Consider the following 24,634-nt stretch of genomic DNA (forward strand, 5'->3'; position numbering starts at 1 on the left):
TTCTCCCCATATTTTTTGAAGACAAAAAAGAGTGGTAATTGGCTCTTTTCTAAGTTTCATCCATCAATCACCTTTAGGGACAGATCAAGACCATAAGAATACTAGAAAACAGACACTCATTGGCACCCTCCCTCTTCCAGAGCTTTGCATTCCTCCCATTACTCTAATAAATCCTGTTACTTTGCTCTCACCTTGTGTCCATGGATTTAATTCTTTGGAAGACAAAGAACCCTACCAACTATAATACATGTTACAATATTATATTCAAAATGCAGAAAATCTGCTAAGCATGATGGTACACTCCTGTAATCCCAGTGGCTTAGCAGGCTGAGGCAGAAGGATCAAGAGTTCAAACCCAGCCTCAGCAACTCAGTGAGGTCCTAAGCAACTCAGTGAGACCCTGCCTCTAATAAAATATACAAAAGGGCTGTGGCTGTGGCTCAGTGGTTAAGTGTCCCTGAGTTCAATCCCAAAAGAAAAAAAGCAAAATGCATAAAATCTGAAGACAAAAATAAACAAACAAAAACCAAAAAGCTACAAAACAAGCAAACAAAAAACCCACACATATCCTGAGAAAAGTAAAGGAAAAAAACAAAACCCATAAGCCCAGGTTGCACATAGAGAAACACACAAATAAGAATTACAACAGTCTTGTCTTGAGAACTTAAATACTGTACCCTGAATATATCTATGCTATGCTTCACCCCCATAAATTTCTTTACTAAAATATAATCACTAAGGTGACAGTTTTAGGTGGGACCATAGGGTGGTGATTAGATTATGAGGGCAGAGTTCTTCTTAAAGAAATTAATGTATTTTACAAAAGAAGCTCAAGAGAAGTCCATCATTCATTTCACTATGAGAACAGAGAAAATAGGTACCAATTCAGAAACAGGAAATCAAGTCCCCATCAGACACCAAATCTGACATTTCAGATTCCACAAATATGAAAAAATAAGGTTCTCTTTTTTGCAAACTACCTACTCTAAGATGTGTTTTAACAGCCTCAATAAAGTAAGATAAGATGCCATTCAGACAATAAGAAAGTAGAGTGAAATTCTTTGCAGTATAAGAAGAAAAAACCAACATTCTATAATTCCAGAAAAAGTACCCTTCGAAAATAAAGGAGAAGGGGAGGTCTTTCTCAGACAAAAACTGAATGACTCTGCACTGGAAGGTATACTTTGAAAAACAAGTTCAAAAAAGTTCTTAAGAGAAACTTCAAACTTAAAAGGATCAAAGTGATAGTTATCACGAATTCAATAGTATATCTTGCTTCAGTGAAATGAATAGCAGTAATGATACAAAAAAGGAAAAGTGTGTAATTTATTAATACCTTGTTGTAAGGTACTCCCACTACTCAAGAAGTTATATGGTGTTATCTGAAAGTAGATTTGAATTAATGGTAAATGTCTATTGCAAATTACAGAGAAACTACCCTGGGGTAAGAAAATCTAAGGTAGAAATGTTATGCTAAGAAAGGAGAAAAAAAAAATGGGATCATGCAAAATGATCAAACAAAAAAAGGCAAAACAAAAAAACAATGGACAAAAATAAGAACTGGAAAAAAGAACAAGCACAACTAATTCAAAGCAGTAAAAAAAAAGAAGAAGAAGAAATGATCAAAAAAAGGCAAACCACAAAAACAGTGGAAGAAAATAAAAACTGGAAAAAAGACAGGCACAGCTAATTCAAAGCAGTAAAAAAAAAAAAAAAAAAATCCAGCTATATCAATAATAATTATAAAATAAGCATCAATAAAGAGATTCTCAAAAACTAAAATGTTACAGTCGAACAGAATTTAGATTGTCTTAACAGCTTTAACAAATGATAAGGAACATAACTCATGCAAAGTACAAAATAAAACTGAAAATCAATAACAGAAACCACAAAATAGTTGAAGAGTTAACAGTGAACTTTGAAAAAATACATGGGTCAGAGAAGTCTTCTCAGTTTTCTAAGATATGAGAAAATCAAATGAAAATGACGATTTACTAAATATTAAGGAACACATCAAAGAAACAGTGATATTTGTGCCACTGAATTCATAAATTAAAAAAAGATTTAAAATCTGACAAAATGACAACGTAAGAGTTCTCTGGCTTCACTGCCCTACCCACCCACTCCTTCACTACCATCACCAAATCAAAGTACCAATTACTCAAAGGCAAGATTATCAAACCCAACATTCAAGAACTTTGGAGTGGCATTTGTGATCCTGTTAGCCTACAGGGCTGAGAAAAACAACTACCAAGCAGTAAAGGGAAGAATTCTCTTTCACTGCAAGATTCCGCTGGACTAGAAGCAAACATTCATCTTCCCTACCATTCTGGGACGCTTACTCGAAGCTCAATCCTGTCTCATCCCAGAGGAAGCACTGCAAATAATGACTGTGCTAGACTACCAAGGATCACTGGAATCAACCAAGGTGCTACTTTGAAGGGTCTGGCCAGTTGTAGAAACAGACCCTGGGTCTTCAAGGTACAAATCACTACCCAGCATCCCCACTGAATATGGGGGGCTATATTTCCCAGGCTGAATATGGTCAGGCCTTGAATACAGTCAGCCTTAGAGGCAATAGGATTCCCAACTTGGTTCAAACTGGACATGGTGGTCCTGGACTCACGGGGCTTTCAAGAACTACACTGCTGCCAACAGCCACAACATAACATACAGTCTGCTCAGAATTTCTGGACAAGGCTGCTAAACCTCTCTGAGGTAAATGGGAACTGCCCATATTTATTCCTTCATTACAAGGCCACTTGCAAGTGACCTAGAGATATTACTGTGGGCTCGATTCAAAGAACACCCAGATGGCTGTACATATCAAGGGCCTCTAATAAGTGCTAGAATAAATATTCACTTCTTCAATGTGCAGTTGATACATGAACCATGGGATCAAGAAGATTTGGGGAAATGTGATATCATCAAATGAAGAAAATTAACATGCTACTGATTGACTAAAATGATGGAAATGTATGTTCTGCCTAAAAACTCAAAATATCTGTTTTAAGGAAGCCCAGAGAACTACCAAAAATACAGAAAAACTCAGAAATTGATCAGAAAAACATTTAAGAGATAAAATAATAATTTACATATATAAATTCCCTGCAGTTGAAAAGAAACCAAGAAAACAAAAAATGCAACAAAGAACATCCGTAAAAGATGTGACTGAGCTTTAAAAAGAGCCAGTGAACTAGAAGACAGGCTACTTCATAGTATACCATAAAAGAAGAAACAAGAAATAAAAGTTCACATTCAGGCCACCCAAAAAGGAGAAGGGAAAGACAAGAGGCAGTAAGTTCATGCTATTTAAAAAAAGCAGAAAACATTTCAAACCTAGAGAATGTTATAAATACCAAGGTAGAGGAAGAACAAATGTCGTCAATTAAATTCAAAGTAGAAAAGACAGTCACAAATGTATGGTCAGACTGTCAAAGTTCAAAGACAAAGAGGATGTCACAGAAGCAGCAAAAGAAAAGAAACATAACATACGAGAATTCCAATATGCCCAGAAGCAGATTTCTCACCAGAAGCTTTATAGGGCAGGATGGAATTTAAAGTAGGATGGAATTTTCAAAATTATGAGGCAAAAACAACACTCAACACTGTTCAATACTCAACACTCTTCAATAAAGAGACTGTCATTTCAACAATGTTTTTATTGAAAATAAGTTGGTTTGTGTAGGCATTTTCCACTCTTTTCCATAATAAGTTCTCTGCTTTTAGGTCAAATATCACTTTGTATTCAGAGGTGTGCTCAATACTATACTTTGAAATCTCATGTATTCCCACCATTATTTGTTCTCTTCAGTGATGAGTTGGCATCCAGGGTCCTTTATAGTTCCATGTGAATTTTGTGATTCTCTTTGGAATAACTATGAAGAATGTTCTTGGTATTCTGATAGGAGTGCACTGGTCTGTAGATTTTGAGAATCATGGACATTTTACAACATCAGTATTTTCAGCCAATGAGCACATGGTAGCTTTTTATTTACTTCTTTTTCAGTTTCTTTCTTTGGAATTTTACAATTTTTAACTGCTAGATCTTCAATATCCCTGGTTAGTCTGACCTCTAGATAATTTTTTTTTTCATTTATTTATCTACAGGAGCCACTGTTAAAGGAATAGCTTTCTTGATTTTGTTTACAATTAACTTATCACTAGGGCAGAGTAATGCCATTAGCTTTTTAAATTAATATTCTGTCCTGCAGTTTTGCTCAGTTGTAACTGTTCACTGGAATCCTGAGGTTTCTGTATATATAAGACTGAGGTTCGACTTCTTCCTTTCTAATTTGGATGCCCTTCAATTTTTTTCTCTTGTCTAATTGCTTAGGCTAAAGCTTCCCATGAGTACTGTAATTATAATTGGGCATCCTTTTTTTTGTTGCAGATATCACAGGAAGAACTGGTGATCTTCTTTAAAAAGTTTAGAGAACTCAACAAGGACCTCATCTAGTCCTGGTATTTTCACCACTGGAAGACTCATCACTAATTGAATTTTATTATCACTATTGTTCCTACCAGATTCTGATTACTTTAAGGTTCAACTGAAGTAACTGGTTAGACTGATGTGTCTAGTATTTATACATTTCTTCTAGATTTACCATTTTTGGGGGTGTATAATTATTTACCATAGTCTTTCATGATCCTAATTCTGCATATCATTTGCTAATTTCCCCTAATTCACTAAGGATTTTATTTACTTAAGTTTGTCTATCTGGTTTTCTTATTAAGCTGATTTAAATGTTGTTGAATTTTCCTATCTTTTGAATCAATTTCTGGTTTTGATTGTTTTTTCTATTTTTCTTTATCAAAACTTCATTATTCCCTAACCCAATTTTTATTACTTCTTTTGTTGCTATTGATTCAGTTTGTTTTGTTATTGATATTCAAGTTTCTTGAGATGCACCTTTGAATTATATGCAATCTTTCCCCATTTTTTAAGTAAGTATTTTATGGGCATAAAATTCCTTCTTAGTATACTGCTTTTGATGATACAAAGATAGATTCTACTTCTACTTTCTTTCCTTTCAGGAATTATTAAAATGTCTCTTACTTTTTTCCTTGAATCATAGATCTTTCTGGAGCATGTTCTTTAATTTCCATGTATTTGTACTATTTCCAAAGTTTCACTTGTTTAGTTTCTAATTTTATACAACTGTAGTCTACAAAATCAGTAAAATTAAATCAAAAATTTTTTCTAAATTTATTCAGATTGCTTTGAGGTCTAACCTGTGATTAGCCGAACATGCTAATTAAATAAATGTGTATTCTGAATATTCATACACAGAATAATGAAACCTTCATTACTCATCATATACAAATATCAACTGAATTAGATTAAGGACATGAAACTATTCAAGAAGTGGAAAAATGTTGAGGGCAAGACTCCTAAAGCGCAATAAGTAAAATCAACAATCAACAAAGGAGATGGATTCAAACTAAAAAATTCTTCACAGCAAAGGAAACAATCAAGAACATGAAGAGAAAGTCTACAAAATGGGAGAAAATCTTTCCTGCACCTCAGAGAATTTATCTCCAGGATATACAAAGAACTCAAAAAACTAACAACAAAAAAAAAAAATCTCAAAAGTTCAATCAATAAATGAGTAAAGGAACTGAACTTCACAGAAGAAACAGACTGGTCAACAAATACATAAAAAATGTTCAACATCACTAGCAATTAGAGAAATGCAAATTAGAATTACACTGAGATTTCATCTCACTCTAGTCAGAACCGCAATTATGAAGACTATAAATAACAATAAGTTGGCGAAGAGGTCAGGGAAAAGGTACACTCACATATTGCTGGTTGAGACTGCAGATTGGAGCAACCACTCTGGAAAGCAATATGGAGATTCCTCAGAAAACCTGGAATGGAACCACCATTTGGCCCAGCTAGCCCACTCCTTGGTTTATACCCAAAGGACTTAAAATCTGCGTATTACTGTAACACAGCCATGTCAATTTTTACAGCAGCTCAACTCACAAAGCCAAACTATGGAACCATCCTAGGTGTTCTTCAACAGATGAATGGATAAAGAAAATGTGGTGTATATATATATATATATATATATATATATATATATACACACAAAGGAATACTGCTCAGCCTTAATGAAGAATGAAATTATGGCAGTTTATGGTAAACGGATAAAACTAGAGAATATCATGCTAATGAAATAAGCCAATCCTAAAAAATCAGAGACTGTTCTCTGTGATATCTGGATGCTGACTCTTGATGGGGCGCAGAGTATAGAATGGAGATTCACTGGGCTGGACAGGGAAGAGTGGAAGAATGGGAAAGAGTAGAATGAATTGGACATAACTTTCTATGCAAACATATGAATATATGACCAGTATAACTCCATATCACACTCTATGAAGTTATACTATATGTATGTATGTTATATCAAATGTGTCCTACTGTCAATGTATAACTTAAAAAAAAATTAAATTTTAAGAAACCATGTCTGTGACATTAGTATGAGCAAAGAAATCATTTGACAAACCTCTAAACATCCCCCAAAAAAGAGCAAAACTAAACAAAAGGGGTAATACCACATGAAAGTTTAAAGCAACAACAACAAACGAAACAACCAAAAAGGCAAACAACAATAAAACTTTGGCAACTGATAAGTCAATCAGCAAAATGGAAGGAAAAAATGTAAGTTATTAAAAACACATCCAGCATGTATGCAGAATTCAAATTACTGAGACATAAAAATCAAATAATCCATTTTTGGTTGTATATGACATGAAAAGACATTTATTGACAAAAGAGAATGGCTAAGAAGCATATGAAAAAGTGTTCAACATAACTAATCATGATGAAAATATAAATTAAAACCACAAAGGAAATATAATGTCAACTAACATAGAATGGCTATTAACAAAAAAAATTTTAAAAACAAATGCTGGTGAGAATGGAAAGAAAAAGAACTCTCATATGCTATGGATCAGATGTAAGTTAGTATAGCCATGATAGAAAAGAGTAACCAATAAAAAATAAAAACACAGCTAAGGAATGATCCACAAATACCACTAAATACCACAAATACCAAAAGAAAGAATATAAATATACTAAAGAGACAGTTCTATCTCCCCAATTCCAATGTTTACAGCAGTACTATTCACAACAGCCAAGACATGGAATCAACCTAAGAAACTATAAGCAGATAATGGATTTTTAAAATGTGATATACGAAAACAATGGAATGTTATACAGACATAAAAATAAATCAATCCTTTTATTTCTGGCAATATGGATAAACATGGAAGACACTATGTTCAGTGAACTAAGTCTGGCACTGAAATATAAACACCACATGGTCTCACTCATATGAAATCTAAGAAAGTTGATCTCACAGAAGTAGGGAATAAAACAGAGGTCACGACAGGACGGAAGGGTAGAAGAGCAAATGGATTACAATTACCAATGTTCAGGTAAGACAGAAGGAATTAGTTCTAGTAATCTAACACAGGAGAATGATTATTGCTTTAAAAAATTTTTTTTACAATATACTTCAGTCTAGCAAGAAGAAAAGATTGTGAATGTTCCCAACAGAATGATTAATACTGAGTAGATAAAAACAGTAATGATTCTGATTTCAATCATTACATATTATATTTATGTACTGAAACCTCATAATCTCATTAATATACAAGTTAGTATTATTACTGGAAAAAAATTTTGAGCCTGTAATAAACAAAACTCATGGTATCTAAGAATACTAATCTCATCCAAAAGTCCTTCAGAAATAAAGGATAAAAAAACTTTTCCAGATAATCAAAAGCTACGGAAGTTCATTTAAGTTTTATAGGAAAGATAGGTCCTATAAAAATTGCTTCAGGGAGTTCTAAAAGAAGAGGATAATAATGAGAAACACAAAGACATATGAAGTTTATACCTCACTGGTTAAAAAAAGCAAGAGTATGGTCAAATTGAGCCTTCATGAATAACATAATGATGATGCATTAACTACTTATGTCCTTAGAATGAAGACTAAAAGGACAAAACTAGATAACAACAACAATTTGTAAAGGATATATAATATGAAATGATGTAAAGTGTGACATGAAAAATTTTAAATGGGGAGATTTTACTAAAATGTAGAATTTCAATTTTTGCAATCAAAGGCAAGTTGCTATCAGCTTACTGTAACTTCTTTTTATCAGTAACTTGGGTTTCTGTAAGCCACAAGTTACCATAAAACAAAATCTGTAATTGGTAAATTTAAAATTACTTACAAAGAAAAACCATAGAAATAAGACCTACAAAACAAGCACTGCACATTAACAAAATGGCAATTCTTACCTATCAATATTTACCTTCAATATAAAAAACTTAAATTCTCTAATTAAAACACACTGTGGCTGAATGGATCAAAAAACAACACCATCTCTCCATGCTGCCTAAGAGAGACTCTCTTCAACTATAGGGCGCATGTTCAATAAAAGTGAAGGAATGGAAAATGATAGTCCATAAAAATGGAAGATCCAGAATCAGGAATAACAGCATTTAACTCAGAAAAACTGTTAAAAGAGACAAAGATTATTATATGGTGATAAATGGAAAAAGTTCTGCAACACAAAGCAACTGTAAATATGCCCCTGCATCAGAGTACCTAAATATATAGAACAAATGTTGACAGATTGAGGGGCAGGTAAACGGCAATAAGTAATTTTAGGGGACTTCAATAGAGCATTTTCATCAATGGGAAGCTCTACCAGAGAGAAAATCAACAAAAAAAAAATCAGATTTAAACCAGACTCTACACTAAATGAATAAAAGAGGTATTTACTGAAAATTCTATTCAACAGAAGTAAAATACACAATTTTCTCAACTGCATATAGAACACTCTCAAGGTAGATTACCTGGTAAACCACAAAACAAGTCTTAAGGAATTTGATAGAATGAAATTGTATCAAGAACCTTTTTGGACTGCTAACACTGCTACCGTTTTCCCAGGGCAAGAAGCAGTAACACTGAGTGGGCACAGAGGGCCAGTTGGAGACAGTGCTTGAGTTTGGAGTGGCAACAGAGTGGGTATAGATACACGGAGCATCCTTTATCTCGCTTCTGTATTCCTGCTGACTGCCTGTGTGGCCCCCTCTCCTACTCCTTGGCTCCTGGCAAAGAGGTTAAGTGCAGCTGTTTGGGGAGCGGGTATATGGAGTCAGGTCCTGTGTCCACAGTGGCTGCTGTTGGGGATTTTTCCGATCATGGAGGTGTAGAGAGACTCCTTGGGCGTCGAGCAAATAATGGGATTTAGATGTCTGGTGTGTGAACATCACAGGTCTATTCTGAACAGCAGGGGTTTTGTGAAGACATTTATTCTTCCTTGGACCTCAAATTTCCCAGACATCGCATGGGTTTGTGGATGCATTCAGATGTTTGCAATGAGCACTGAGGCTGGCATGCCCCAGTGTTCTGCGTACCAATGCACAGGACTCCATAGTACGAATTTACCAGAGGTGAAAGTCATGAGCATAGCGATCCCACCTGGGGATTGATACAGCAGAAAAATCATACATGGAAATGGCTGTAGGGTCAAAGACTCCAGAAATTGTCAACAGAGTGCAAGAAAACAGACTTATTGTTCCTCCTTTTGCTGGCATTTCTAATGGTCTAGAAGCATTTTGTTTTTACCACTCCTGGTTCTGCCACTGTGAAAAACCCTCAGATGCTCAATAGTATTCTTATAATCTGCTACACAATGCATTTAACTGAGTGATTATTATATGGTTTTAAAAACCATTATAAATCTCACAGTTTAATTCCAGAAAAATAAATTAAATAGATTTTCTGTCTGGACTACATATAAGTTGCTTTTTGTTTTTGTTTTGGTAAATGAATACATTCCCAAACAAGGCACTCTTAGGACAACTGCCTGTCACTCATTCTGCTCATATATGGATACTGTGAAGGAAGGAAATCCAGAAGCAAGAATTGAGAGGCTCAGGGCTGAAAGTCTAAAGTACTAGTCTTTGTTTCTTTTTTGCTGTGTTTTGTTTTGCAGTGCTAGGACTGATACAGGGCCTTGTGCATTCTAGGCAAGCAGCATTTTACCACTGAATTAATACTGCCCAGTCCGTAGACTTTTCTTCTCTTTTAACACGAAGTATCTGATAGATACATATCCAAATTTAACGAGTTATAAGCATTTGGGTAATGGTAAAAAATTCTTTGCTCCCTAGAAGTATTAACCTCGACAGTCCTATTTTATTTATATAAATATATTAATATGTAAATAGTCTAGTATACAATATGAGACATATCTATGCGTTTGTGGATCTGGTATGTGTCTATAAGGCAATTAAGAACTCATGTGTTAATTATACAGTTGGAAAGGAATAACTTGCTAAAAGAGAGTAGTGGAGGGTGTAGATTTTGCCTGTTTTCTTTGTTAAATGCATTCATAGAATATTTATAAGATACTTATAGGATAACTGTGAGTTTTGTTATGGAGTCAAATCTTTATATTTTTCATTCAAGAAACGTTTTTCTGTTCCTTATAAAGGAGAATGTCCCTGAGGCATAATACAGAAGGCAAAGTACCAAATTTTCTTATGGGACCAACCATCAGAATTTTTCTAGTTTAATTTTCATATTTTTAAATCCTCCTTTTTTATATGACCTAAGCTTAAAAAGATCCTTAAGTCCCTTTCCACAAAAATATAAACTTTGAAAATCTGTTTTCCTGAGAAATTTTTATGTAACTAGCATATAGTTTCCTTTTTACTTCTAATATAGTATTAAAAGATACTAAATTATTTAAGATGCAAGAGGTTATTTGGTGTGGCACATGCCTGTAGTCCCAGGTACTCAATACTTGGGGAGCCAAGGCAGGAGAATCACTTGAACCTAGGAGTTTGAGGCGAACCTGGGCTACTTGTGAGAACTTGTCTCCCAAAACAAGCAGAAAACACTGAAAGCAAGAGATGGGGGAAGGATGCATGGAACTCCCTTGTAGGTTTCCTCTGTAACCTCTTTATGAATATAAAATTATTTCAAAATAAAGTTTTTTTAAAAAAAGAATTAGAGTAATAATAAAAAGAACCTTTTTAGAACAAGGTCTTATAAAAACAAATTAGTAACAGAAGGACCTTCTGAAACTTTAAAAAAATATGGAACTTAAACAAGGTCCTGGAAAACCAAAGAGCAATGAAGAAATTATAAAGGAAAATTAAGAATCTTTCTTGATTCTTAATGCCATTTCCAATGGAAGTGGGAATATGACATACTGAAACCTTTGGAAAGCAGCAAAAGCACTGCAAAAATAGGATTGTGCTAGCAATAAACACACGTACCAACAAAGAAATAAATAATCTAAAATTGTCCTTGAAAAAAAGCATAAACATAACTCATAACTAGTGGAAGGAAACAAAGATACAGCTTAAAAATGAGAGATTACAAAAAATTACATAGATCCAAAAGTGAAGAGTTCATTTTGAGAAAAGATGAACAAAATCAATAATCCTTAATGAGTCCAAGAAACACAGAGAACACTCAAATACATAAAAGCAGAGAGAAAAACAATACATTATAACTGATACCACAGAAACACAAATATATAACAAACTCCTTACAAGAAAAAGAAATAATATGCATCTAAATTAAAAAGGACGAAGACACATCATATCTGTCTGCACATGGCATGTTCTTATACACTGAAAATCCAAAAGTTGATACCAAAAAATATTTGGTGAATTTGTGGGATACAACAAAAATGATCAGTACCATTTCTGTACACTAATGTGACTACTTGAAGGTAAACTGTAAAACCCCACTAAGTTTCTATATAAAATAACAAAATGCACAGAATGAATTTATCTAAGAGTAAACACAGCACATCAAAAATTTAATGCACTGAAGAAAGAAACAAAGACATGAACAAGCAGGAAGATATTCCTTGTTTGTGAACTTGACAACTGTGATCAAAAAGAGTGGCATGATACTACCATAATGGGCAGGCTAGTGTGTGGGTTCTTTATGTTAGTACCAAGGTAAAACTGTCACAGAAGCACAAGTAGATTTAAGACTTCACCTCCCTCCAACTTCCAGTTCAACAGGGAAAGTGGAGGAACGAGATTTTAAGTATAATACCATTCTGGTGTGGATATGAAATATTTCCCAAAGGTCATGTGCTAAACAAAGGCTTGGTCATCTGCCTGTGGGTCTAGCTGGAGAAAGGAGATTGTTGGGGCATTACCTGGAAGGGTAGGCATACTGGGATTCTGTGCTCTTCCCTTTTTCTTGCTTCCCAGATACTAGGAGGTGAGAAACTTTGCTCTATCACACACTTCCACTATGATGTTCTGCTTCACCACAGCACAAAAACAAGAGCCAGGTGACTATAACAGGAACCTTTGAAACTGTGAACTAAAATAAAATTCCCCCTTTAAGTTGATATATGTCAGGAATCTTATCACAGTGATAGAAAGGTGACTAACATGAAGATACTTAGTATCAGTTTGTCAGATTGGAAGGAAAAAAAAATCAAGAAAAAACAAATGAGGGTTACTTTTTTATAATCAGAGTGATATGCAAAAACTCTGGAATCCAAGGGAGGAGAAAAGTGAAGAAAAGAAAGATATGAAAATAATCAGAGAAGAGGGAGAGGATTCTATAGTTTGTGAACCATGCTTTTCTACCTAACTGCTCATGCAGTAAGGCCAAAGTCCAGAAAATGTATCAGCTGGCTAAGGCTGCAGCACATATGACTCCCTCTTCTAGCCATACCCCTAATGCAAGAAACCTTATTAATTAATCCCTTATTAATCCCTGAATAAACATCAAAAGAACTGCTAGACTGCAAAAATGTTCAAACTCTGGAGATGTGGGAGAAGATGGCATTGCTTTGACTTGAAATGAAATGGGAAAAAAATTGAGTAATTTTACAACTCACCTGGCATTTAGGCATCATTTATAATTACACCAAGCATGGGGAACTTGTTCCTTTATGTACTAGATCATAATGTCAATGAGGGAGGTATGGTCAAAATACAGGGGATCTGCCAGGACAGTAAATGTGCACAGTGTTATGGAGACAAGCTACTAGTGTCTACATTTTTGAAGGGCCTGATAAGGTGTCCCTCCCTATCTTTCATACCACTGACATAAAAAATGCTTTGCTGCAAAATATTTCCTTGCTCCCCCAATAATAGTATGGTCTCCTTCTCTCTCTCTCCTTAGCCCAGCTGATACGATGTATATGTTGGGGAAGCTACAAGTGATCTGGGAGAGACTGAATGAGGTGGATAGAGAACTAGAAAATAAATGTGGCGCAATTTTCTTAGCACTGTTATTTCCTGAAAAAGATAAAGAACCAAATGCCATACTATTTGTTCTATGAAAAGATCTAAAGCCTTCTACAGAAGTTCTAACTGCTCATGCAGTAAGACCAAAGTCCAGAAAATGTAGCCACAGACATTCTACCCTCTTCTGTCTGATTCCCTTGAGTGGGGAGATAATTGGGCTCCAAATTCAGCTTCTGCAAGTAGGAAACACTTATGGACCCAAGTCATGCTGATATCTGCCCTGAGTTGCTGCTCTTGCCACAGACATTATGGCACCTTAATTGTCTTGTGGATGGTGCAGGTTTCCCATTGTAAGTCATGCTAAACATTTATTTTTCTCTTCACAGCTGTATTTTGCTATATTTTGGTGTTTTCCCTTACAGGGTCAGCTGTTGAAACTAACATTTTTCTCTTAGGACAGCGTCTTGGGGAGGAGAGGTATTATTATCAAGACAGAATGTTGTGGGTGCATCCTCAAGAAAAATGATGTGAATATACCTCATGTTATACATGAAGACCCAAAATAATTATCTCTCCAACTCCATTCCATATACGGGTGAGATGCTAAATTTGTGGTTTGAATCTTAAGAGTTCTTGAAGGAAAGCAGTAGTTATTGTCATTTACAAAATTATTCATCTCTTTTCATGCATGTACCTCTATGGCTGCTGTGGATTCTGCTTATTGTCTCTCAGGGCACTGATGACACAATGTTAAAAGCACCAATAGATTCAGGGAAGATTTCAGAAGTGGGGGCACAAGAGTTTGTAAGAACCAGTTACAAGCAGTGAAGTGTGGTGATCTGACTAGACATGACTATCACCATAGCTGCCTTCAAGCACACCAGGTGACCATAGCACATATCCCAAGCCCTACAGGATGAACAGAATTGCAAGATAGTTGAGCACGTTGTGCTGGTCACTTGTGCCCACGTGTTTCTTAACTGACATTTAAAACATATTGATCCTTTTTGAGAAAAGCCAGGTATGTTCTGGTTGGCAATGGTCATCTTTGTCTAATTTAGCATATTCTTTCGGGTATGAGGATTTATCCATCTTCTTCCTTTCCAAGTCACACTTCTGTCCACAACTGTCCAAATACATTGCACTTTTGCAATCCTAGATCTACCTGCCTCTGCATTTGGTCTCATGTCACTTTCTCCCTTTAGTGGACACTTCTCATTCTCTGAGTCAACTTTTCCAAAACAATGAGAGAACAGTATTATTTGCAAACTATACATTTACTGAAGTATTAACAGTGAAAATACACAAATAACAAATAATTCAATAGTAAGAAAAAAAACCATTTGCTCAAAAACAAAGGCAAAACAAATGAACAGCTATTTCTTGAAGGACGACACACAAGTGGGCAATAAAGGCAAGTAAAAATGTTCAATATTTCTAGTAATCAGTAAAATGCCAATCAGCCTCAGTGAGCTATCACTTCATTCCAGTTAGAATGGCAACTATCAAAAAGACAATATAAGATGTGTTGGTGAGGATGTCGAAAAAAAGGGAACCCTTTAACATAATTGGAGGGAAAGAAAATTAGAACAGGTATTATCAAAAACAGGAGATTTCCCAATAAGTTAAAACTAGACCTACCATATACCAAGACTAGGTACAGACAAAGGAAATGAAGTTACCTGTATTCTTCAATACACTGTAGCACTATTCAAAGAAGCCAAATATGGAATTAATCTACATGCCCCTCAACAGAAAAATGGATAAAGAAAAATCTGCTATGTATATAACAACTGGTACACTTATTTATCCAACCATAAATCAGGATTAAACCCTGCATTTTCCATAATATGGATGAACCTGAGAATATTAATGATAAATAAGTCGAAAGGTAAATACCACATGATTTTAATCATACGTGAAATCTTAGAGAGTTGCTCTTCTTGAAGTCTAAGTGGAATGACAGCTACCAGAGGCTAGAAACGCAGAGCAGAATGATCTTTAAGAGGAATGTAGGATTGGGGAAATATCTGTGAGGGATATAGAGTTACAGTTACATGGGAGGAAGAAATTTCAGAAGATCTTACCTATAGCAAGATAAACATGTCATTACTAAAAAAGGTATACAGTACCTTTTAAAATAATAAAGTGCATCTTAATTGGTTTTTACAACACACAAACTGATTGTGACAATGCATTTGATCAAACATTTAAAAATAAAAGCATATTTATTTTATATCAATATTTTAAAAAATACTTTTGAAATAACTAAACATTGAAATAAAAATCAGTAGTCAAAATATTGACCTTAGCCTACTAGCTGAAGAAGAACTAATTACATGCAAAGTAAGTAAATAACTAATAATAACTGCAATGGAAATCAATTTTAAAAATATAGGAAAATGGTAAGGAAAAAATCAGTGAAACCAAAAATTAGTTCTTTGAAAAGATTAGTAAAATCTGCTGGTCTATCGTCATGCAAAAAACAAAACAGGAAGAAGACAAACCACTAATATCAGAACTGGAAGCAGGTCCATCACTATTAATCTATGAACATTTAAAGGATCATAGAGAAATATTATGAGCAACTCTATACTCAAGACTGACAAATTAGCTGAAATCAGATACAATAACTTAACACATATAATCTGACAAAATTCACATAATGAAAACTAAACAATCTAATCAAATTATATTCTAGTAAGAATATTAATTATAGAATCAATAATATCCTATTCAAATAGAAAATAATGACCATTTTCTCAATGTATGACCCCAATACTAAAACCAAAGACAGGGCAAGAAAGGAAAGTCACAAGCAAATATCTCTCATGAATATTAGATGCAAACCTCCCATATAAAACATGCAAAGACAAAAGAATCAGAACAGTCAACACTATTTTAAAAGAGAATAGGGACAGAAGACTGACACCAGCTGATTGCCTGGTGCTCTTTATAAGGTAACTGTAAACAAGACAAAGTGATGTTGGTGAAAAGAACAGACAAATATGTTAGTTCAGAAAAAGACCCATATATAGAATAAATAGATCTTGGGCAAAAAAGCAAAAGAGAATTCAATGAAAGAAAATAATCTTTTTTTTTGCAAATAATGCTGGAAATACTAGATGCTGAGGTACAAAAACCAGAAAAACAAACAAAATTCAATAAAGCAACCAAAGGAGGCAGACAAAAAAAGAATCTTTAGATAGAACTTCCATTCTTCTCAAAAAGCAAATGAAAATGGATCATGGTTCTAACAGGAAACTATTAAAAAAAAAAAAATCCTGAAATATAAAACAGGAGAAAATCTGTATAGCATGGATTTGTTTTCAATAGAATAACAAAAACATGGTACACAAAAGATCTGACAGGCTGCACTTCATTCAAATTAAACACTTTTGCTCTGCAGAAGACACTGCCTAAGAAATGTGAATCAAATGCATTGCGACACAGCTTGTGTGTGTTGTGAGAACCAATAAGATGCACTTTCTTTATATTTTAAACATTATAGTTTTGCCTAGCTTAATCTTTATAAACCTGCTCATAACACCTATATCTATTTGAGCCTACCATAAGGGAAAAGTTATCTAATATAAAGTCAGTATTAAAATAAAATGTTGAATAACTTACGCAATTTAATGAATGTTGTACCAAGAGTGAAAAAGAATGCTGCATAAATATAGGACGCACACATGGATTTTGTAGGTACCATGGGATGCAAAAACAAAACATATTTTTAAAATTGTGATAAATGAAGGATACTGTACAATAACAGATGTTTACCCTCAGGATCACATGGCTGTCTAAGAGCTGGCTGTAAATTTTGCCTCTATCCAGGATCTTAAGAGACAAGTACAACATATCCCTAACCCATAAAGGATCACAATTCAAAATTCAAAGTACAGTTTCTTTCGAATGCATATGATTCATCCCCCTCCACAAAGTTGAAAGCTGAGGGATGAACTATCAGATGTCAGACACTATCTGTATTTAAAAACGTGGTTTTGATGATTTAATTAGCAACTAGATTGGGGGATCTGCAAGGCTTCTTCCCCACTTCTTTTCCTTTGCTTCCCATACTAGCTAACATAAATATATGTACACAAATCATACACTGATAAGTAAACACATTTATGTGTACAGAGTCAAAATTTAATAATAATCCTGTACTAAAAATTCTTATATGATTATGAATTATTTAAAGTTAGTTCTTAAAGATAAAACCATTCCTTAAATTTAAATTTCTTCTTCTCAAAATGTATACACAAGTCAAATAAAGATAAACTATTGTACAAGAGCTGACAAAACAGCTAGTCTTTCTTTTACCTGAGCAGAGTTAGACAGTTGTTTTCTCCATGGCTCTCCTGTGATGCTGGTCAGGTTTGTGCAGTTATGAGGTAGAGTGAATGTGTTTTGCTGCAGGTAAGGCACATTTCCATTACTTCCACTTCCTGTTATAGAATTATTGCCTACCAAAATAGTGTCTGTATTCCCTAGAGTTTCTGATGTGCCGAACGGAACATAGCCTGCAGAAAAAGGTCCGTTGGACAAAGGCTTTTCAAGACAAGCAGGGCGAACTCCAGGCTGAGAGATGCTAGGTGCTCTGGTCAGAGCTGCATGTGGTTGCTGGCTAGAGATAGAGTTTGTACGCAGTGATGAGTCAGATATTGGCCCATTAGGAATTCCAGTAGTTTGTACCTGAGCAACTCCTGTTTGTCTCATCTTCAAAAACAAAAAAGAAAACCTGCTTGTGTGATTCTGAAAATGTGTAATTGATACATCTGTAACTTTATCACAGCATTTCATCTTTCTATGTTAGAAAACATACACTTTAAAAAGGGAGAAACTATGCTTGATTTTATAGGTAATTACTATTAAAAAAATTTAAGTTTCCTTGTACAGACAAAAAAAGCAGCTGAAATTTATGGATTATGAATCAGAAATTAATAGACCTTTTTTTCCATCACAAAACAGAGGATTTCAAGTTTCTAATTCATATATACCAAATCCTTCAAGTCAAACAACCATTAAAACATCACCACCTCAATTTGTTAATTATTAATATTAAAAATAAGCACTTAGGACACAAGCAAAACATTATATATATATAAATAATAAACTATCAAGTGTTCGTTGTAAATTAATTTGTAGCTATTTTTTCCTTCAAAAATCTGTTCCTTCTGAGTATTTAAAGGTGGTATTAAATTCTGCTGAATACACATAGAAACTAGCAGTGACCACTAATATCCTCTAAAATGACACTCAATTTAAAAAAATTCCACGTGCTAATATATTTTAGAAATGATAAAAATGTACATACTCGTTGCTCCATTAAGACAAACTGATTTTCCAGCTGTTCCAGCATCAGTCTCTGAGCTGGATTTAAATTATCTTTATTTGCACGCAGCTGTTCCAAGTGCTAAAAGGAAAGAGAATATAATCTAAATTTAATCTAAAAACTAGAAGAATACAAAGTTTAATCTAAAACTACTACATAGCAATTTATCAATGGAAAGTCTGTAAATTCACCACCAGTGTGTAAGAGAACACAGTAATCCCTAACCAATAGTAACCAATCCCAAAATGAAAATTTTAATATGTGCAAGAAAGGCATAGATCTAAAGATTCATCTGAAGAAAGTTATTTTGTGAGTTTTGAATGAAATATATTAAGGTAAATGAAATTTCAGAGAGAAAACTATTTTAACACTTTTGTGTCCTTAAATAGCAGGAAATGACTTAAAAAACCAATAATAGGGATTTGGTTAAATGAAATGTAAACCTCAGGAAGCCTCAAGTGGAACATTATATCACCATAAAAAAACAAACAATATAAAGACATGGGAAAATCCCCCATGTATATTTTTTAAAAAATAAAGAGGGGCTGGGATATAGCTCAGCTGGTAGAGTGTCTCATGGGCACAAGGCCCTGGGTTCAAATCCCAGCACCCAAAAAAAAAAAAAAAAAAAACAGAGAGAGAGAAAGAAAGCAAGTGCTGTAATAAAACACACACACATGCAAGCATGCATGTGTATGGACATCTGTGTATGTAAAGCTCTGCATTTCTATTTTAAAAATGCAAAAAGGGAAATGTATGAGATAGACATATATGTACTTGCAAATTTTATCTCTCTAAAAAAAAAAAAAATTACCTATCTGTGAGAAAAGAAAACTTGGTGGCTGAAGGATAGAGAGAACAAAAGAGCTTTCACACTATCTAATATTTCTACTCTCTTGCCCCAACCACCAAAACTGATAATAATTTCTATTACTTTGAAAAATGTAAATAATAACTTAAAATTGACTGAATCCTAAATTACTTCCACTTTAAAACAGAAAAAACATATCCAAAGAATATTTCATACCTGTAATTTCTGTGGTGTCAAACCCCATGAATGAGCTTGTTGCTGTACTGGATGAAGTGAAATAGTTTGGCCACTATTCCAGTTATCAGAACCATTCTGAGAAAAATTTATTTTAGGAATATTTGGTTAAAGTCCTATAGTAATAGCTATGACTAGTGAGACACAAATGACTAAGAATTGAAATATTCACTCATATACATATAGAAATTAGGTTTTAAATATTGTCTAAAAGGCACCACTTTGTAAAAGTACAGATTTAGGTGAAAGGCTAATACCTAAATCATTTCTCAAAGAGCTAGAAAGACTGTCCACTATAACCACATTTCAATTTATTTCAATGTCAGTACAGAGGCATGGTAAAAAACTGTTAAAATGATAAAAGCAGCGAAATGAATGAAATGACTGATGAACATAAACTTATCCCTTCTTTCTGCATACAATATGATGTACAGATTATGGGATAGAAATACTTTATTCCCTGATGTCCACAAGTTTAAAAATACATGACAGGTACAATTTCAGAAGAGCTGGGGCTTCATTTTTTATTGAGATTTTTCCATATCTCATAAGTATGTGTTGTATCTGTGTATGTATATACATATATAGAAAAAAATGTTAAAAGAATATTTCATACCTGTAGTTTCTGTAGTGTCAAACACCATGAATGAACTTGTTGCTGTACTGGATGAAGTGAAACAGTTTGACCACTTTTTTCTGGAGACATATATATGAAGAGACTCAATACATAACTATGTGCTTGCTATAGCTTCGTTGGACTAAGTGTTCTTTTTCTCTTGGCAGAAGTGGGCAGGCCTTCTACTTGACTAGAAATAATCATGTGTACTGACAAGGACTGCTGTGAAATAGTGTTTGACTGAAGTCTAAAGAGGTTCAGTATTTGGACCACAAGCTTTATAAGGTTCACAGAAGTAAGACAAAAATATGATCTGCACATTCTTAATTCATTCCTTCAAATTATAAAATATTATAAGCTGCATACTTTTAAAAGTTATGTGGACATCACTAATTTAAATACTGAAAATCAAAATCAAGTGTTCAATGGACTCAGCTTTTTGGAAAAAAAGTTTTTAATTCAATAATCCAATGTAGCATAGTTACTTAAGAAATTCCTTTCAAGTCATGAGAACATAAAAAGATTTTTAACTGATACCCCAAGTTCCTTCCCATCAGAGGGAGTTTTATTTTTGACCTAAAATCCCTTTGAAATTAAATTAAAAAGGACTTTTTATAGTTAAAGGGATTTTTTTACATTTAAAAAAGTCAATCCTACATTCATTAAAAAAGGTTTGATTACTATAGATTGGAAAGAACCCTTAAAGCTGGGCACCTACAGAAGATAACCCAACTTCTCACCTGCTGTGCTGAGTTCATGGCACCCTGCCTGGAGGTAAGCTCTGCGGGGATTGGTAGGCTCCATGCCTCCTCAATACTAGGAAGTAATTTAGTTTTATTCTGTAGACTACCTTGTGGAAGGTTACACAACTGAGCCTAGGAAAAATTATGTAAAAAGCAAATTTAACACAAGCCTATTTGAGTAAGAGCAAGTCCACTAAATCTTCCTCAGTGCTATAAGTAGTTACTTTTTATAGAAATATAGTCTCAATTTGGGATTGTTGACAGATGTTAAGTATAAAGAGGGCAACTAGGATATACTTGGGAGGATCAGAGCAAAGCTATGCTCTAATTTTCAGAGTTCTCACAGGTACTTCTTGGGAAATTTCAAATGTGAAAAATAATGTCTGTTCTTTTCTCTAAAATGCTATGACAACTTAAAAATGAAGATAGCACACTGAAAATGTTCATGCATATTAATGCAGAGCACATAAATTAATATGCATCAACAAAGGACATGTGCAAAAGCATATATTTTGAATACCACATATTGTGCTTCAAATGACAAGGGAAGTAACCTAACAAAATACTGTAAGTATGGAAACAAGTTGGCATCAACACAGACAAAATTTCCTGCTACTTATCATAAGGGGGGATGTGTGTCTTTTAAAATACGTTATTTTAAATTTTTACCTGTAAAAACTTAATTCGTGCTGCAAGTGTAGAAGCACTACTACAAGTTTTGCTTCTAGTTGCATTTAAGTAGCATTTAATGGCATCCTGAGGCTGGTTGCAGGATTCATAGAGAGTGCCTAGGTCCATCCAAGCAGCTGCATGCCCATGGTCCAATTGTACAGCACAAATATAGGCCTGCAAAGCATCCATAGGCTGGTTTTGCTGTTGATAGAGCACACTGGAAACAGAAATAATGAGTTTTCAAAAACTGATTAGTTTTATAATATTACTATACATCTTTCAAGAATGTTGGGCATTAAGATACTATTATTTTTACATATAATGATAAATAACAAACATGAATGTTTAATATGAATATGAATAATAAAATAAATACACAAAAATTATTTTATACAGTCTTACCCTATTGAACACCAGGTATCTGCACTTGCTTCTGATTTATCAATAGATTGCCTATAGGATATAAAGGCATCTTGGACTTTCCCAATACTTGAATAACACCTAAAAGGAGAAAATATACCCATGAATAAACAAAAGTCCATTAACAGATAACATAAAATGGGAAACTGTATATTTAAGAGGGAAGAAGGAATAAATAAGGAATGTTTGTGTGCGTGTGTGTGTGTATGAGAAAGAAAGAGATTACAGGTATATAGACATACATAAATTTAATCTCCATTATAACGTTTTGTAATACTAGGAACTGCTTAATAAATACTAGTGCATGTTATATTAATGAACTAGCTCTACTAAAACTATTAGAGTCTAAATTTCTTCAATGCTTTGAAACTGAGTGTTAAACACACAGAATCGAATTACATAGTTTAAATTCAGGTTTTCTGCATCAGAGTAGAGAGTGAAAAACAAAGAAAAAACCACAATCTATTGGTAATGATTTCTATGCTGGATTTAATTTTCCTTCTCCAACTGATAATAGAGCAATTATTCCTTGTCATTTTGGATTATTCATTAGGAAAGGAAAATTAATGTATCATTTTCAACACATGACTCTATAACTCTATATTCTTACAATGCAGGAATATTTCCCACAACCTCATCATGTGTGCACATATGTATGCCTGTGTGCAAGTATGTATACAGGTGTCTGCACACATGGGTGTTCTTCAAGAAACTATCTGTTATGATTTCACTTATGATGACAATGAAGATATAAAACAACACGTGTTTTAATATCTTTAATGAAACAAGCACCCTATGTTGACTGCTGTACTTACTCATTGAAATCTTTCTAATTTGCATATGCCAAATGCCTGGGAAGCACAAATTAAAGAGGAAAATATAAGCAGACAATTTCATATTAGTTTAAAGACATTTCATGTAGAAGGCATCTCACATGTGCAAAAATTAGATTAAAATGGAAAATTTTAACTTATTCTGTGATTTTTCTTTACAGGCAAGTAGCATGAGAAAAGTAAAGAAAAATTAATATATTCACAATGTGTAGACTCAGCAGTCTCTACGGACATAAATTTGAAATGACAGAAGGTGAATATACACTGTCCCAGAGTATAGGCAAATTAATGAAGGGGCAAATAAGAAAAAGTGGGAAAAGAATAACGCATTTAATCATTGGTTTTAAAAACTGAATGATTCAAGTAGGAGAATAATAAATCTCTTTTTAAACATAGTTCAGCTAAAAATCAGCAGAATTTCTTTTTTTTGGGGGGGTGCTGGGGATCGAACCCAGGGCCTTGTGCTTACAAGGCAAGCACTCTACTGACTGAGCTATCTCCCCAGTCCCTAAAAATCAGCAGAATTTCTGTGATAAAATCCAGAAACTAGTGGCTGGGGCTGTAGCTCAATAGTAAAGGACTTGCCTAGCACATGTGAGGCACTGATCCTCAGCACCACGAATAAATAAAATTAATATCTAAATAAGGTATCGTGTCCATCTACAACTAAAAACACAATTTTTAAAAAACAAATAATTAGTTTGAGAAAGAACATTATGAAAAAGTTTTAAAACATGTCAAAGTACAGACTTTGGTTGTGTGTACTAAAAAGAGTGAGATGTAGTATTGAAGTTTAAGAGATTCTTTAAATTTAGAGACCTTAATTTGGAATTCACTCACATAAGACTAAAGAACACAGGATGTATACAAAAGAGGGATATAAAAAAACCTTAAAAATGGCAAATCTGTAGGAGTTGGAAAACGTAAGTGGTGCCAGAAAATGAGCAAAAGAAGGCATTTCAGAGAGTATTCACAACCTATGTAGAAGGACATGGAGAATGGGAAAATTTCAGAAGAAAGCAACAATGTAAACAATCAGAAACCAGAAAGAATGTGAATATTAAGAAAGAATAAGACATTTTTTTCTTAAAATGAACTGAATTTCAGATTATCAGACAACTCTTCATAAATGCCATAAGAAATAAGCAACATTTCATAGTCCATTCCTAAAAAGAGAAAATTAAAGCAGTATACCTGTGAAAATTTATTTATGCAAATGGAATCATACCTATTACACTCCACTAACATGGAGTTGATGGACCAAGAGAAAGGAAAACAAGTCACAGAAGGTTCCTCCAGGAATCATCTCATAGAACAAAACAAACTATCCTATGTTTAAAGCAGTAACACTCTGCAAGCCATGGTAGAACTCTGACCTTAAGACTAGTTTTACACAGTTACTTCTGACACTTGGTAATCAGAACTTGTCAGCTCCCTCAAATGCTGCAAGTGCCAATAAATTTTCTTTCACAATTCCTTGTATACATTTCTTTCTCTCAATAAAACTCCAACCTTTCCTTTGTTCTCCGTACATACTGCTACCCCAGTCTGTGCATGTGTAACCTACACTGCAATTCTATTCTTTTTTTTTTTTTTTATTTTTGAGGCAGGGTGGTATCTGGGGTTATACCAAAGGCACTTATCCACTGAGTCACATCACCAGCCTCTTTTATTTGAGTATTTGGGGTCTCACAAATTTG

The 24,634-nt window shown here is 34.0% G+C and overlaps 1 protein-coding gene across 8 annotated transcripts in view; it reads right to left on the reverse strand.

Moving 5' to 3' along the window:
• LOC306652047 (lysine-specific demethylase 6A) overlaps positions 1-24,634 on the reverse strand; it is a 202,658-nt gene that overhangs the window by 52,670 nt on the left and 125,354 nt on the right. For 5 of the 8 annotated variants that reach the window (XM_079125113.1, XM_079125112.1, XM_079125116.1 and 2 more), the window contains 6 exons: positions 22,084-22,182; positions 21,679-21,898; positions 21,007-21,141; positions 19,633-19,728; positions 18,588-18,686; positions 17,594-17,989 (listed from right to left, as the gene is read on the reverse strand). In XM_079125113.1, coding sequence (XP_078981239.1) covers positions 17,594-17,989; positions 18,588-18,686; positions 19,633-19,728; positions 21,007-21,141; positions 21,679-21,898; positions 22,084-22,182 — 1,045 coding nt within the window. The remainder of the gene's footprint in view (positions 1-17,593; positions 17,990-18,587; positions 18,687-19,632; positions 19,729-21,006; positions 21,142-21,678; positions 21,899-22,083; positions 22,183-24,634) is intronic. The other 3 variants (XM_079125115.1, XM_079125114.1, XM_079125118.1) reach the window with 3 other exon arrangements.

This window comes from Sciurus vulgaris, assembly GCF_902686455.1.
Source record: "Sciurus vulgaris genome assembly, chromosome: Y".
NCBI classification, from domain to species: domain Eukaryota; kingdom Metazoa; phylum Chordata; class Mammalia; order Rodentia; family Sciuridae; genus Sciurus; species Sciurus vulgaris.